This window comes from Lampetra fluviatilis, chromosome 50 (assembly GCF_964198595.1).
Source record: "Lampetra fluviatilis chromosome 50, kcLamFluv1.1, whole genome shotgun sequence".
Lineage (NCBI taxonomy): Eukaryota > Metazoa > Chordata > Hyperoartia > Petromyzontiformes > Petromyzontidae > Lampetra > Lampetra fluviatilis.
Window position 1 is genome coordinate 4,413,878 of NC_136324.1, and position 17,226 is coordinate 4,431,103.

At 55.6% G+C, this 17,226-nt stretch overlaps 1 protein-coding gene across 5 annotated transcripts in view; it reads right to left on the reverse strand.

Annotated features, from left to right (window-relative positions):
• Nucleotides 1-5,603: 5,603 nt before the first annotated feature.
• Nucleotides 5,604-17,226, reverse strand: part of LOC144948641 (uncharacterized) — a 298,072-nt gene continuing 286,449 nt past the window's right edge. For all 5 annotated transcript variants that reach the window (XM_078878262.1, XM_078878261.1, XM_078878264.1 and 2 more), the window contains exons 19-24: nt 11,729-11,905; nt 9,313-9,383; nt 8,302-8,874; nt 7,309-7,500; nt 6,558-6,683; nt 5,604-5,912 (exon numbers count right to left, since the gene is read on the reverse strand). In XM_078878262.1, coding sequence (XP_078734388.1) covers nt 5,850-5,912; nt 6,558-6,683; nt 7,309-7,500; nt 8,302-8,874; nt 9,313-9,383; nt 11,729-11,905 — 1,202 coding nt within the window. In that variant the 3' untranslated portion in view covers nt 5,604-5,849. The remainder of the gene's footprint in view (nt 5,913-6,557; nt 6,684-7,308; nt 7,501-8,301; nt 8,875-9,312; nt 9,384-11,728; nt 11,906-17,226) is intronic.

Sequence of the window (17,226 nt, forward strand, 5' to 3'; positions counted from 1 at the left end):
TGGTGACAATTTTATTTCTGACTTCCTGGGCTGTTTCCAGCTAAATGCCGTGCGTCTTTAGTCGCTGCTAAATCTGGCCGTGAGGATTTTATTCTGCAGCTTTAACCGGTGATCGGAGCTGAAACGAAAGTAATCGTCGCGTGGTTTAAACAATTTTAATTTGTTCGCTTCTGTCGGCTGGTGGAGGGTCGTACGACAAGAAGTGCGACCAGGTCGTTGCCTTGTCAAACCCGAGCATGGAATTGGCGAACGATACTGGCGGAGGCGTTTTACGCGTTAAAGATTCTTAACGCTCGCAAAGCGCGTGGGTTTTTAGATTTAAAAAAATAATAATCATTTACCACCACCTCACAGCAACAACCCAATCATTTACCTATGATGGGAACGTTTCACCAAGTCTCGTGGCGCGTTTTTTCCATGAGGATCCTGCCAAGTTTTCACAACGGACGGCGATTATTGCCACAGTGCCATTCGAATTGATGCATTTTGTGGTGTCGTCGTAGTCGTACGAAGTTGAACCCCTGGCGGAGTGACGTCGCGACGGATGTTCAACCATCCGGAGGTGCGAGTTGAAAGCGCCAGGCCGGGCGCGCGTACTCATCGAAGCGGCTCCGCGCAGGAGGCCACCACCTGGCGCTAGAGGCCACCACCTGGCGCTAGAGGTCACCACCTGGGTCTAGAGGCCACCGCCTGGCGCTAGAGGTCACCGCCTGGCGCTAGAGGCCACCGCCTGGTGCTAGTGGCCACAGCCTGGTGCTAGAGGTCACCGCCTGGCGCAGGAGGCCACCACCTGGCGCTAGAGGCCACCACCTGGCGCTAGAGGTCACCACCTGGGTCTAGAGGCCACCGCCTGGCGCTAGAGGTCACCGCCTGGCGCTAGTGGTCACCGCCTGGCGCTAGTGGCCACCGCCTGGCGCTAGAGGCCACCGCCTGGTGGTAGAGGTCACCACCTGGCGCAAGTGGCCACCACCTGGCGCTAGTGGCCACCGCCTGGCGCTAGTGGCCACCGCCTGGCGCTAGTGGCCACCGCCTGGTGCTAGAGGCCACCACCTGGCGCTAGAGGTCACCGCCTGGCGCTAGAGGCCACCGCCTGGTGCTAGAGGTCACCACCTGGCGCTAGTGGCCACCGCCTGGCGCTAGAGGTCACCACCTGGCGCTAGTGGCCACCGCCTGGCGCTAGTGGCCACCGCCTGGCGCTAGTGGCCACCGCCTGGCGCTAGAGGTCACCGCCTGGCGCTAGAGGCCACCGCCTGGCGCTAGTGGCCACCGCCTGGCGCTAGTGGCCACCACCTGGCGCTAGAGGCCACCACCTGGCGCTAGAGGCCACCACCTGGTGCTAGTGGCCACCGCCTGGCGCTAGAGGCCACCGCCTGGCGCTAGAGGCCACCGCCTGGCGCTAGTGGCCACCGCCTGGCGCTAGTGGCCACCGCCTGGCGCTAGTGGCCACCGCCTGGCGCTAGAGGCCACTGCCTGGTGGTAGAGGTCACCACCTGGCGCAAGTGGCCACCACCTGGCGCTAGTGGCCACCGCCTGGCGCTAGTGGCCACCGCCTGGCGCTAGTGGCCACCGCCTGGCGCTAGAGGTCACCACCTGGCGCTAGAGGCCACCGCCTGGTGCTAGTGGCCACCGCCTGGCGCTAGTGGCCACCGCCTGGCGCTAGTGGCCACCACCTGGCGCTAGAGGCCACCACCTGGCGCTAGAGGCCACCACCTGGGTCTAGAGGTCACCACCTGGCGCTAGTGGCCACAAGCGGGTGGCCCGTGCCGCCCGATTTCGAACGGCGAACCTCCGACAAACGGCATCCGTCGACGGGGCCCTTGGCGTCGCCGCCCCGGTGTGCGTGCCGCCGACATCCAAAGCTCTCCCCGCAAATCCCGTCCGGTCGGGTCGATGGGGAGGGTTGAGGGGGGCGGTGGGAGGGGGGATACGCTGAAGAAGAGGCAGCCAGAGACGAGGTGGGTCGAGCGGATTGTGTATGCGCGCGGGTACGCCCCCCCGCCGAGGGTTACATCATGGAGAGAAACAGGGAGTCCGCGTTTCTTTGTCGGTACAAAACAGGACGGTGCAAACTGGACAGAAAAAGGAAGCGATTCTCGAATCGAATTGGTATCCACAAGCCCCCCCCCGCCCTGCCCCCCTGGCCCCCCACTCCACCCCGCACCCCCCCCGAATCATAACAATCCAGCAGAGCGCGCACGTGTTTTGCGATGGGGGTCGATCGCCCGTCGGGTTGCATAAATATTTTTAGTTGATAACATTTCTAAAGCGATAAAAACATCTTCAGCGATGAGATATCTGAAGCGATCAAAACATCTGAAGTGATAATTTCCACCACCCCCCCCCCCGCCTTCATTTGCAAAGTCAGTTTTGAACCACGTGCACAAGTGCACTGTGTGGAGAGGCAGCAGCAGCAGCTAGGGTTGATGGATCACACACGGATGACATTGTGAAACTCCCTACCCCCCGTGGGGAGGCGAGGGGGGCGTCGAGGAGGAGTCGTAATCCTGGGCTCGCCAGGAGAAAGGCGGTGCAGCGAAAGGCGGGGATAGAGCGTTTCCCCCTCGCTCACACGCGTGCGTTTTCTCCGGGTGTTTCTGTCTCCCCCAATACTCGTTAATTGACTAAACTATATATACAATGTATTTTATAGATATACGCGCCTCCGTGTGTTGTGGATTTTGCGGCGATGTGAGATGCGCTGTGCATGTGATGACGCAACTCGCCACAGAAAACTACTCGTTTTGGAAAACGCTCGTTCCGTTCACTTGGGGGAACGTGTTACGCCTCCTGGCTACTGATAGTCAGGCGCTGGGGCTCGCAGTGTCTGGGGGACGGTGGGGCGGGTCTGAGTCGTGTTGCCCTGACCTGGGGGGGAAAAGTGGAGGGCAGTACCGGAGAGAATTCGAAGTGGGAGTCGGGGTGATTGTTATGATCCAGCACTCCCCCATCAACCGGTGGTCAGTCATCACCCTTATCACTTTCCTACCGTACAGTGGTTTTCCACGCCGGTGAACTTCAGCTCGCCAATTCCTCCTCTGTCCGCGTTGCGGACCCGGCCGAACACACGGATTGTTTGGTGTCATCCTGCACACCGTGTTCAACCGCCACCGCCACCGCACTGTGAGTCACAACAAAACCGGGTGTCTGGCCAAGCACCGCTAGCGGCTGGAATCTGAACGGAACCCACCAGACGCCAGTCGTGAACCGGGACCGGCAAAAACCACCCAGAGGTCATGGGAATGCCGCTTCAGTATTTTCGCATAACCGGTGGGGTGGTGGCGAGGGTGGGGGGTGGTGGGCAGGTGGGGTGGGGGGGGGCCAATCACCAGGACGATGTGCCAAGAAGCAGAGTGTGATTGTGTGCGCCAATCCTTTGATTCGTCTTTGCTCCGGACTCCTTGGGAAGGGAGGCTTCGTCACAGCCCTTTTGTCATCACCGACGCAGAGGGCTCTGACGCGGCGCCCTCTGCGCGTCACTCGCTGTGCGTCGCGTAGAGCCGGTGTCAACCTTAGAGCAGAGGTGGCTCTTGATTTTGGGCGTTAATTTTTTTTTTTTAAATCGATTTCATTTGTTTAGAAAGAAAAATTTGAGCCCCCACGCCCGGCCCTCCTCCCCCCCCCCCCCCAAAACATTACATGTCACGCCACCCCTCAAAATAATATTCGTCGTCCTGCACCCAAACACAGGGCACACAACGACGTGAAATAACTCGACGCGTTCTCGTGTCAACATCAATACCACCGCGTACGTCCGTGTGTGTGTGTGGCCTTAGAAGGAAACAAACGTATGCAATAGGCGACGTTTCGGGCAATGAGCCTTCTTCAGGCAACGTCACTGACGCGCTGTGAAGAGCCATTGCCCATCCACGAGAGGCATTGCTCGATCCGCGGCCAACCGAATACGTCTCCCCCTTAACAGGCCACACACGCACAAGCGGTGTTGTGATTGACCACGGAACGCGTGGAATGTTGTTGTTGACTGTGCACTTCCAGCCAACGCAGCAGCAGCAGCGGCACCAAACAAAATCTGTTCATCCCGACGACGACGAGAGAGTTTGCTGTGCGGTGCCACGCGTCTTGTAGGGGGGGGGGGGGGGGTGGAGTGAACGGCCGCTCCAGCGCACCCCCCCCCACCCCCCGCTCTCTGCACCATCTCGATGCCGGTGCTACGGGCGCGCGTCGACCCAGTTCAAGTTCCCCCCCCCACAATTCCCCTTGATCCGTTCCAGTCAAGGCCTATCTACAAGGATTGCATATTGCCACTTACAATCGCCATTGTTAACGCCGTGCGGCGCTCGGCCCGCTCCCTCGGACAGCCGGGCGGAAATAGTGTCTTGAGTCTTCTGGGCTCGCGGACTTGCTGCGTCTGCACGCGCACGTAGTGTGTGCGCGTACGCACGTAGTGTGTGCGCGTGCGTAGTGTGTTCACGCGCATACATAGTGTGCGCGCGTACATAGTGTGTGCGCATACATAGTGTGTTCACGTATGTACGTAGTGTGTGCGCGTACATAGTGTGTTCGCGTGCGTACGTAGTGTGCGTAGTGTGCGCGCGTACGTAGTGTGTGCGCGTACGTAGTGTGTGCACGTATATAGTGTGTTCGCGTGCGTACGTAGTGTGTGCGCGTACATAGTGTGTTCGCGTGCGTACGTAGTGTGTGCGCGTACATAGTGTGTTCGCGTGCGTGCGTACGTAGTGTGTGTGCGTACATAGTGTGTTCGCGTGCGTGCGTACGTAGTGTGTGCACGTACATAGTGTGTTCGCGTGCGTACGTAGTGTGTGCGCGTACATAGTGTGTTCGCGTGCGTACGTAGTGTGTGCGCGTACATAGTGTGTTCGCGTGCGTGCGTACGTAGTGTGTGTGCATACATAGTGTGCGTGCGTACGTAGTGTTTGTGCGCGCGTACGTAGTGTGTGCGCGTACGTAGTGTGTCAGAGCGGCAGGGTAGCACTTGCCCGAACAGTCTCTTTAAGGCTACGCGGGAGATCTTTGTCTTTGTAGTGGCTTAGCGTAGCGCTGCGCTAAGAACCCGGCGAAGCCGAGCTCGATTCCCACTCACGACCAACAACACCGACCACGGATATCTGAACCGGTCCTAGATCATCCTTCGTTGGGTCGATTCAGCCTCAAATGAGTCGCAGTGCAGCGTCTAAATAGTCCCACTGGGGAGACAAAGGCGGACGGGTGTGGTGCTGGCCAAACCACACCATCATTAGCAGCCGCGTCGGCTTGTTCCCAACAGTCTGTTAAGGCTATATGGGGGATCTTTGTTTTTGTGTGTGTGTGAGGATATCGTGTGTGTGCGTGCATGTGAGCATTCGCGTGTGTCTATGAGAATATTTGTGCGTGAAAGTGTGTGTGAGAGAGAGTACGCGCGCGTGTCTGTCAGGAGTGCGCGCATGCGTGCGTCAATGCCACTGTACGTGTGTGTGTGTGTGAGAGTATCACGTGTCTGTGCGAGCGAGCACGTGTGTATGCTCGTGCGAGAGAGAGCGTCAGCATGTGTGCGTGCATGCGTGTGTGTGTGTGTAGACAGGTTGTCGATGAGAAGGCCCCCCCCCCTCCCCCCACTCGGAACACCGCCCTCCCCCGTCCTCCCGACCCACCACCATTGCCCCATCTCCCGCTCCCCGTGTGCATCCGCGCCGTCACTCTGTCTCGTTCCCGCAAGCGTCCGTCCACTCCCCCGCATCCCACCGCCCCCCTCACGGCCTTCGCGTGACAGGTGGAGGGGGGGGAGAGGAACTTTTCCGTCAGGCCAGAACGGAATTCTTCAAAGGTTTCCCAGAGTTCACGAAATCAACCGAGGAGCCCGCTTCCTCCCGGCCGCCGCGGGAGGAGCGAACTGGTCATGAGTTGCCGTCGGATGTCCTCGAATGCGACGGTGATTCTGTCGCGCCGGCGATTGGGATCTGTACGAAAGAACAAAAAAAAGTTTTTTTCTTTATTATTTATGAAAATGTAGGATGCATAACGACAGGAAAATTAAAAGTCTGTTGTTGTTATTGTTTAACACGTAGGCTTTCGCGACCAATATCACACATTTTGTCATTTGGAAACAAAATTTGGAAACAAATGACAAAATGTGCAGTGGACACCTACGGACTCTTTGCCCATGGATTATTGATGATGATGATATATGTGACATCTGGTGGAGCGTGTGCTGGTGAAGAGGTGAGATGGTGGCGGTGGTGGTGGCATCAACGGCTGTGGCCACCACGATGATGGCAACGATCATGATCACGATGAGGAGGACATTTCAATCTTGATTCGCACGACGTCAATGCAGGGGTGAGGTGGTGGTTATCTTGCCTGAGAATGTCTTGCTGAAAAATAAATTACATTGTTCACGATAATCATGATCATTGCACACACCAATTGTGCGAATTATTAGTCGGGTCAATGCCGGGTCAACATCGGCCTAACCTTGGTCCGACGGCCCCCGCGTTTACTGGGTGACTACAGTATGTTTTTGAGCGCTTCCCTACGCGCATGTCTCTGTACCACCGCATAACCCCCCCCTCACACCACCCCCCATCACCCCCCCAGCCCCCCACCTCTCTCGCCGCTCTCAGGAGTCGAACCCGCACTCGTTCCAGGGCGGGCGCCACCTCCGCCGGCGTGGCCCTCGCCTCCTCAGCGAGTCTCCACACGAGCGCAGCCGGCAGGCCCCCTCGTCCGCGCTGCGCCCGCACACCAGAGCGGGGGGGGGGGGGTGGGGAGCACACCGGCACACGCACGTGCGTTAGTGTGCGCGTGTGTATGTATGTACTTGTGTGTGTGTGTATGTACCTGTGTGTGTGTATGTACCTGTGTGTGTGTGTATGCACCTGTGTGTGTGTGTGTATGCACCTGTGTGTGTGTGTATGTATGCACCTGTGTGTGTGTATGTACCTGTGCGCGTGTGTATGTATGTACCTGTGTGTGTGTGTGTGCTCGCCAACAACAACTGCCCCAACAGTTTGCAAAAGCTGTACGGGGGATTTATTTATTTTCTTTGTCTCTGTGCGTGTGTGGGGAACGGTAGTGTAGCGGTCCTCGACCTCCCCTAGGTCGACTCAGCCTCAAATGAGTACCCGGTGTGGTGCGTAAACATCGCCGCTTGGGAGACAAAGGCGGCCAGGTGTGGTGTTGGCCACCCACCCCCCGCGCACGCACGTGCGTGTGGGCATGTCGCACGATGGCCACATCGCGCATAGAATGCTCTCAGCCTTGTCCCGACCACCAACGACACAGAGAGCTAAATGTTAGGGGGGTTCAGATTTGGGAGGCCCTTGCTGCGAGCGCCAAGGCGATGCGGCCACTCGCCTTGTCGGTGTACGGCTCGGCCGTGAGGTCCAGGCCCAGTGCGAGCAGCCGCGCCTCCAGGCAGGTGTCCAGGCTGATCTCCTGGCACCGCTGACCCTTGCGCAGCGGTGGCCCGCTCCGACCTCCGACCCCGGTGCCGGCGTCGGTGTCCACGTGCGATCGCAGCCTCGGCCCCCACGGCGTCGAGTCCGTCTAGCGGGCGGGGGGGGGGGGGGGGAGGGGCGGTGAGATGTTAACTACCTCGTCTGGTATACAGGAGGTCGTGGGTTCGATCCCGACCCTGATGCCTGCTGTATATTGGGAGTTTGCGTGTCTCTCTCTCTCATCATCATCACGGTGGCTAGGAGATGTTGACTCCCTCGCCTGGTGTACAGGAGGTCGTGGGTTCAATCCCGACCCTGACGCCTGCTGCTGTATATTGGGAATTTGCGTGTCTCTCTCTCATCATCATCGCGGTGGCTAGAGGATGTTAACTACCTCGCCTGGTGTACGGGAAGTCGTGGGTTCGATCCCGACCCTGACGCCTGCTGCTGTATATTTGGAGTTTGCGTGTCTCTCTCTCGATTTGAGTTTTCTCCGGGTCCTGCGGTTTTTTTAATCGACGTGGGTTGAGTATTTGGCTCCTGCTATAAATTTCCACGTAATGATAATCCGCTTCGTTGGGCTATCATTTGTGGGCAGGTCGCTTCTGAAAAAGAGCTACGTAGCTCAGTGGACCTGACCTGGTAAAACACAAAGTTTAGTTCCGTTTTTTATGGTTGGGGAGGGGAGCAGGGACGATAGGTCAATTTCATTGCATCTGTCGCTGGGTGGTGGAGGGAAATTATAACAAAAAAAAATTGGCATTACACCCACACGACGACCTAACCCAAACAGAAACTTATGACGAATCGCGATATCGCTCGTGAAAGGCTGCGTAGAAAGCAAAAGATAAAAACAATCACACAAGGGTGTCCCCGTTGGACCGCGCGCCCAACTTCACCAGATTTTTACCTGCGAGCCATCGCCGGCAAGGCTGCGCCGGTTGCGGTTAAACGGTGAGGCTGCCACTCCGGTTTGCGTTCCGGTTCCGGCCGCCGCCGCCGTCGCGTGCCGCGCGTCTCCGCCAGCGTGCAACGCCGCCCGATCGCGCCGAGTCCTGCCCTCGGCACTGCCGGGCTTCGGCTGCCCCGGCTCCTCGCCGTGTGTGTGAGCACGCCGCTCCTCCGCTGCCACTACCACCTCTGTTCCGTCTACGCCATCGCCACCACCGCCGTCAATGGCCGCATCCGCATCCAGGACGACGTCCTGGATCCGGATTTCGGAACTCCGCTCCGATTCAGGATGAGTCCGTTTCTCCGATTCGCCGATGGACGGAGGAGGAGGAGATGGAGATGGCGGCGGGGGAGTTTGGCTTGAGGGTGAATCGGTGGGGGGCTCCGTGGACTGGTCCGGCGGGTTTGGGGGTGCTCCCTCGTGCTTGCTGCGCTGTCTCCGTGTGGAGTGGCCAGGGCCCCGGGGGGCCCCCCCCTTGCCCCCATCGCTCCGTGTCTCCGCGTCAGCCTCGTCCGAGTCCCGCGCTGTGGTCTGGAATCGTCGTCGTCATCATCATCAACATCATTATCATCCGCAGCAGCGACATCATTGTATCATCGTCATTATTAACATCAACATAACCTTCATTATCATATCAATGGGACCCTTTTGACCAGTTCCGGGTGTTAAGATGTTCACACACTAAATGAGATGCACCTTTTGCAAGGCTTCATCAAGTCTGCATTAACAGCTCCGGTTTCTTCCCAAACGTATAATCACGCACTGAATGCAGTTGGCCAAACATCCCAACGTCGGACCACAGAACTTGGGCAATTATCGTCTCAGGTTCTGGCTGCACACTTCCCGTTTCGCCTGCGGTTTCCCGCACCACTGAATCATTCTCTCGTTCTGAATCATTCTCTCGCTCTCTGTCTCAGAGCCGTTTGTCTCTTGTCTCAGAGAGCGAGTGAGAGGCGGCGTGCGCGTCACCTGCTCCGGGCCGGTGCCACCGTCCCGCTCGCCCGCCTCCTCCGCCTCCGCCGTCTCGTCGTCGGCACCACCTGCACGGCAAGCGCGGCAGCATGAGTCACGACCGACCCTCCGGCGCGTTTGCCCGACGCCGTGTCTGACGTTTCGGTCCACACCCCCCGAGAGCTTCTACTGGGAACTCTATTCAAAAGCCGGTTGTTTCCTCCACCCTGCATCACCAACACCCCCCTTCTAGGGCTGTACCACCTACTCCTCTGGCAAAAACCAACCCAGCCCTGGGACAAGACAAGTGTCGCTCTCTGATGTGGGGGTGTTTGATTCAAGCCGGGGGGGGGGGGGGGGGCAGACGTCTGCACAAAAGGTAAGCGTGACCCACACTTTACCCCAACCACCCTCGACCCACACGATTTGATTAACGCCGTGCACCCGTTTACCCCGCTGCGTGGACAGAGGCGCCGTGGGGTGGTGCGGAGGAAGAGGGACAGGGGGGAGTAAGGAAACTCGCCCCCTTCGCTTCAACCATGACGCCGGGAGATGGATTCGAACTGGCGACTTCTGGTTTGTGATAATAATAATAATCATGGGACCTCCTTTGCTAGTATCAAAATATGAGAATAGGTTTTCCCCTTTTTTTGTGGCAACAAAACAGCTGTGTTGAGATGTTAAAACATCTAACTGAAATCTTTCACAAGGAATGCTGTCAGCATTAACCACAATACTTAATTATAAATGTTGTGGGTTTACTCTCAAACACACAACCGGTGTGCTGAAGCAGTAACTAATTGGCATGTGCTTTGTTTTCCGTGATGAACCTTACCGATTGGCTCTGGCGGGTTTAACGACACATTTATATTTACGCGATATAACCACACGAAAAAAATTCGTTATGGATAACGTTGGTCGTGAAATCCCCTTGCTACTACGACTTCTACGACGACTACAACAACTACTACGACTACTACGACGACTATGACGTGTTAACGTGATGTGGATGGCGAGTCCATCACGCTGCTCACTGCTATACCGGCACGATGGCAGCTCCCCTAAGCAGATGTCGCTCACTCAGAGATGCGGCGGTGGGGGGGGGGCAAAGTTTCAATATTTAAAAAATAAAATAGGACCCTACATATAATAACAATGATTAGAACAACAATAGAATGAGTATAATGCGTTTCCTCTGATAAATATAAATACCAATTGTTCATTATCTCTAGAAGGGAAGGGGGTGGTGGTGGGGTGGGGTCATACCCAAGGGTCCCCCCAGCCCCCCAAGTGCCCCCCCGCTCACCCCCTCCAATAGACTTTATGTGGAGACCCCAAGGGAGATCCATGAAATCACAGAGAAATCACAAAGCTTCCATGGAGACCCATCGACTTGGAGAGACCCATATGGAGAACCATGAACTCGCACAGAGATCCACAGACCTACAGAAAGACCCAGTGGCTTTACATGGAGACCCACGAATTCTCTGGTTTTCCCCCCTCTGCATTTTAGAATCGATGTCACGCGTTCAGAGTATCTGTCTGCGCTAGATTCCCGCGTGATAATGATGATAAGGCCACTCCGCTGCACTATCATCCGTGGCAGTCAGGTCGCTGCTGAAAAAGAGCTGTACATCGCTCGGTGGGCCCTTGCTTGGTAAGATTTGAATATGTTTTAAATAGTTTAACGGTGCGAATCGTCATCCGTTATCGTAGTGTTCGGGAATCCACTGCTGGATGAAGGTGTAATGTGAGGATATATCCGGGTCATTGATGGATCACAACTCGTCACGATGATTGGCTCTGCCGGTCCTGGTCCATAGCCAATGGGGGGAAGCCTAGGGGCGTGGCCCTGACGTAATGGAAAGGTGACAGCTGTAAGTAGAGGATTGGTTCTGCTGGCTTTAGCCACAGCCAATGGGGAGACGAGTCAGGGGCGTGGTCCCGGGAGCCTATGATGGAGTCTGGAAGATTCCATAAAGGCTAACCAGGATTGGTGGAAACGTACCACGTGATCCGGGTATTAAATAGGGGTGGAGACGAACAACACGTGGTCAGAACTGGAACGAACGAAGGGAAGAGGCCACGCGAGAGCGGGGGTCCAGGCTGCCACGTGGTCCAGGCTGCCACGTGGTCCAGGCTGCCACGTGGTCCAGGCTGCCACGTGGTCCAGGCTGCCACGTGGTCCAGGCTGCCACGTGGTCCAGGCTGCCACGTGGTCCAGGCTGCCACGTGGTCCAGGCTGCCACGTGGCTGCGCGCGTCTCTCTCTTTCTATCCCTCTCACGCTGCCTGTCAGCAGCGTGAAGGAGTGTTGTAATGAAAGACGAATAAAGACCGGATTCCGGAAGTCGCTTCAACGACCTGCGAAAACGCGACGGCGATCGGTGGCGATGGGGAGAGCCGGAAATCTCCCAGCCACAAGGGGCTCTCACCGGCGTCGTCACCGATGATGACGAGGTAGACGGAGCGAACGATGTTCTCGGGCAGGTGGCTCTTCTCGAAGACGAGGTCCTCCACGCTGCAGTAGCGGCGCAGGGGGTGGGGGTGGTGGTGGGGGGGGGAGCCCACTGAGTCCATCGCCGGGTCCTCGGGACTCTGCCGGTCGCGCCCTACGAAGAGGAGGAGGGAGGGAAGGGGGGGGGTTGACGGGTTGAGGGACTCCGAGGCTCTCGGAGAGACCCATGGACCTGCAGAGACTCACGCAGAGACGAGTGGACTCGCACGGAGACCCATAGACTCGCACAGAGACCCGTAGACTCGCACAGAGACCCGTAGACTCGCACAGAGACCCCCCCGTAGACTCGCACAAAGACCCGTAGACTCGCACAGAGACCCGTAGACTCGCACAAAGAGACCCGTAGACTCACACAGAGACCCGTAGACTCGCACAGAGACCCGTAGATTCGCGCAGAGACCCCCCGGTAGACTCGCACGGAGACCTGTAGACTCGCATGGAGACCCGTAGACTCGCACAGAGACCCGTAGACTCGCACAGAGACCCATAGACTTGCACAGAGACCCGTAGACTCGCACAGAGAGACCCGTAGACTCACACAGAGACCCGTAGACTCGCACAGAGACCCATAGACTCGCACAGAGACCCGTAGACTCGCACAGAGAGACCCGTAGACTCACACAGAGACCCGTAGACTCGCACAGAGACCCGTAGACTTACACAGAGACCCGTAGACTAACACAGAGACCCGTAGACTTGCACAGAGACCCGTAGACTAACACAGAGAGACCCGTAGACTCACACAGAGACCCATAGACTCGCACAGAGACCCGTAGACTCGCACAGAGAGACCCGTAGACTCGCACAGAGACCCGTAGACTAACACAGAGAGTCATAGATTCAAACAGCCATAGATTCACACAGAAGACTCGGAAAGCCATAGACTAGCACAGAAACCCGTAGACCCGCATAGGTACAGAGACCCGTAGACTCACACAGAGAGGGATAGACTCACACAGAGAGCCATAGATTCGTACAGAGAGCCATAGATTCGCACAGAGAGCCATAGATTCGCACAGAGTGCCGAATGACTGCCTCTGTCTAAAATATAAACACGCCCGCCGTGTCTGCATTGCGCATTGAGACGCGGTGGCATTCACCCTCCGCTACGCAGTTCAGTTTCAGTTAAAGTTGATTAGTTCTTGTTTTGACCAGGATGAGAACTCAGGGGGGGGGGGGGCGGGCAAGGCAAGAGGCTCGCTTGCAAAGCGTGACTCCGGGTGGAACGGGCGCCGCGTTGTTTCCCGCAATTGCCCTCCTCGTGCGACGGCGCCACTCGCGGGTGGCCGGGGAAGATTTTCTTGGCACGGCTGGCACGGCACGGCACGTTCCGCTCCTCGCGAGAAGTGCCACCGATAGCGGCCGTGAGCCGCGGCCGTGCCGAGCGCGCTGCAGATCAGAGATCTCTCTGTGCACCGCCGCGGGCAGAGTGCGGTGCGTGCCATCCTAGGGTGGGCGCAGGCGCGTGGGTGTATGTACGTTGAACTTCTTTCGCACCGTACGTAGCAAACTCTGCTATGTGTATGTTGAACTTATTTCGCACCGCACGTAGCCAACCTTGCTATGTATGCATGTTGAACTTATTTCGCAACGTATGTAACCAACCTTGCTATGCACGTTGAACGTATTTCGCACCGTGCGTAGCCACCTCTGCTGTGTGCGTGTTGAATTTCTTTCACACCGTACGTAGCCAACCGTGCTGTGGGTGTGTGTGTAAGTTGAACTACTTTTGCACCCGGCGACCCGAGTTCGATTCCGTCTCACGGCCAATAACATTGACGATTATTTGAACCGGTTCTGGGCCTCCCCTAGGTCTACTCGATCTCATGAGCACCTGATGCGGTGTATAAACATCGCCGCTAAAGGGTCGAGCGTGTTGCTGGACACCCATCTCCCATCTTATTTGGCAGGTACTATTCTACTTTACCGAGTGTTGACATCCCCAGCGTTTAACAGTACTCTCCTTTTTGCAGTTGGATTGTCAACCAACACCGGGTACAACAACATGTGCACCTATTGTTCTCTTTTAGTCCCGCCCACCCCCCAACACGTTCCATTCATTGGCTACCACATTCATATAAGCCCCTCCCCCCTTAACTTGTATTTAAGAGCTTGTCTCTTGGAATTTCGCCTCATTTGATACAGTAAATCTAGCTGTAACGGTCCCACCTGATGACGGAGACTTGTGTTGCCTCCGAAACGTCGTGATTTATAATTTTATTTCTATTATTATTTCTATTATTTTTATTATTTATTTTTATCTACGTGACTTTACCGAAAAAACCTAAGAGTATGAGTACCCATCTCCTTGTGTCCCGAGCCAGCCTTTGTAGGTGCTCGCTCTATGTCAAGGCTATACGAGGGATCTTTATGGATTTCTGTATGGGTATGGATTTCTGTATGGGTATGGGTGCGAGTTGGCAGTTGGGTAGCACTGCTGCTGCTGCATCTGCCAGTCATCTCAGTCAATCAGCCCATGGCACTTGCAGGGTCTGTCCCATGACCAGCAGCGGGCCTTCAACACTTCACGTGACGGCCTCAAAGTGCACCTAGCCTGGCACAAGCGCCGTGGTGACATCACCACGACTTGGTGTCAAACGGCAGCACTTGCAGTGTTTGTGTTTACGTGTTGGTTTTTGTCAAAGTGTTTTTTTTAATGGAATGTGTGTGTGAATGTGCATGTGTGGGTTTGTGTGTGTGACTGTGTTTGTAAGTGTGTGGGTTATAGTGGGTGTTTGTGGGTTTGTGTGTGCGTGTGTGTGGGTTTTGTGTGTATGTGGGTTTGTATGTGTGTGTGTGTTCTGTATGTAGCGGTAGTGTAGCAGTTAGCGCGCTGAGCTACGAATCTGGCGACCCGGGTTCGATTCCCGCTCACGGCCAACACCAGTGACAGCGATTATCTGACCGGTCCTGGGCCTCCACTAGGACGACTCAGCCTCAAATGAGTACCCGGTGCGGTGTAAACAGCGTGGTGTTGGCCACCCACCCCCCCGTGTGCCGTGCCGGCCTTCGTAGCTGCTCGCTAACAGCACTTGCCCCTCCAGTCTGTTACAGGCTATACGGGGGACCTTTGTCTTTGTTCTGTATACACGTAGGAAGCTGTGGCCCAGTGGTTTTCACACTGCACCGTGGCCCCTGAGTTCGATTCTCGGAAATGGATAACATCACCAGTCTTGAGGCTCCTTTAGGTTGACTCGGCCATAAATTAGTAGCGGGTGCAGGCAGTGTTTAAACATCAGCACCGGGGAGACAGAGGTCCTGAGCCCACCACCCATTCGTGCACCACGCAGGGCTTAATAGGTGCTCGCAAACAGCACTTGCCCCAACAGTCTGTGAAGAGGCTCTACGGGGCATATATATGTTAATGTGTATTTGTATGAGTTGTCACAATGTATATGTATAGTCGTATAATCTTACATCAGTGTTGATTTATCTAAACCGTTCCTGGTCCTCCCCTAGCTCGACTCAGCCTCATATCAGTACCTGGTGCGGCGTGTAAACAGCATGTGCACTGGGGAGACAAAGACGGCCGGGCGGGCGTTAGTGTTTAGCCATCCTCATGCGCCGTGGCGGCTTTCATAGGTTTGGCTACTGTCAAACAACACTTGCCCCAACAGTCTGTTAAAGGTTAACACGTGGGGAGGGGCACCTTTGTCTTTATCTTTGTGTGTGTGTGTGTGCAGGTGGGCATGGCTTGAGTGTGCGTGTCACGTGTGTGTGCCATTGTCTCCGCAGGAGCGATGTCTTAATGGCTGTTGTTCTTTATTTAGACCCAAGTGGTGGGTTGTGGGGGGGAAGAGAGCTGGGAAAAGGCCGATAAGGGAAGGAGCCTTTTGGCCGTAACTCGGGAAGCGAGCGCGCGTGTGGCGGGGAGAGATTGCATTCGCTATTGTGACGCGTAAAGAATGGATCGTCAAGTGTGTACACCACACACACACGAGAGGGGTGGGCGCAGTGGGAATACTCCTGCCTCAGCGAGAAGCGGTTCGATTATACACTGGTCAACAAAGACATTTTTTTTCTGGCCTGGACTTTTGCAGCTGTTTTAGACTAATTTCAGGGTGGTGATTCCAAATGTGATCTCAGATTTGCTCTATCACATCTCATTTGTATGCTATCGGCATACCCCATTTTCATTGATTTTACCCGAAATTAACTCTGTCACTTATGATTGCAAGTTGTTGCGAGTCAGTGACTGCTTTAGTGTTAATATTTGGTGCTGTATTTTTAGGATAGTGTATTTATAATATAATTTTATGTAGATATCCACATTTATTTAATATTTTTCTTTTAGCAGTTTTTATTTAAAATGCAATATTTGATATCTCAAAAACCTGATGTGATAGACAAAAAACTGATGCCAGATTTGGAATCAACACCGCAAATTATCTTAAAATCGTTGGAATACCGTATGCCAGAAAAAGTGTGTTGACCAGTGTTATCTGTGGAGTTTGTGCGGTTCACCCCCCCCCCGCTATGTAATGTGAAACATTTAAAGGGCCCACCTCTTTCTACAAGGCCATATCTTTCTTAAAGGCGTCACCACTTTCTTAAAGGCCCCACCATTTTCTTAAAGGCTTCACGTCTTTTTGAACAGCCGCCACCTCTTAAAGGCCCCACCTCTTAAAGGCCCCACCTCTTAAAGACCTCACCCTCTTTCTGAAAGGCCCCACCTGAGGGGTGAGAGGGGTGATGAGGCTAGGACTCTAGAGTATGTGTAGGGGTGGGTGGGGGACACTCGCCCTCCCCCTCCCCACTCGCCACTTTTGGCACGGAGCGAGAGAGCCGGAACGGGGGGGGGGAGGACGCTGGGGACCAGTCACGGAACGGGCGTGGGGGAGCAAGGGGTTACTTTGGCCCCCCCCCCCGTGATCAAAGCTACGAGTTGGTGGGCCCCCTACTTGACAACCACCATTAATTCGGAGCGCCCCTACAGCGATGATGCGATTGGCAAGAGGAGTCACGATGTTTCATAGCCTCGGTGCGACCGTGCGAGACGAATCAAATATTGCCCCCAACCCAACCCTGACCGATTAATTACCGCACCCATCCCCCCCCCCCGCCCCGAGCTGATGATGTCGTTATACACGCCACTGATGGAGACCAACAGATGGCAGCATTGTCACGGCGGCCAAGAGAATCCACTCGCCTCCTTTACATAATGGCATTTAAAGCCCCCTCCTGGCCGCTAAGCCCCGAGCCTTCACACCAAAGGCCTCCTTTGGGTTTGGGTCGCGTCAATATGAATGTGTCGTGAACCCACCTCCGGCCGACACGGTCAATTGGTAAGGTGCGTCACGTAAACAGCACGTGGCCATTTAGAGTTTCACGACTTTCAGCACCACCGATGTGTGCAGGAGAGTAAACCCACAACGTTTACAATACAAGTTAACGACGTTTACGATGAATAATATT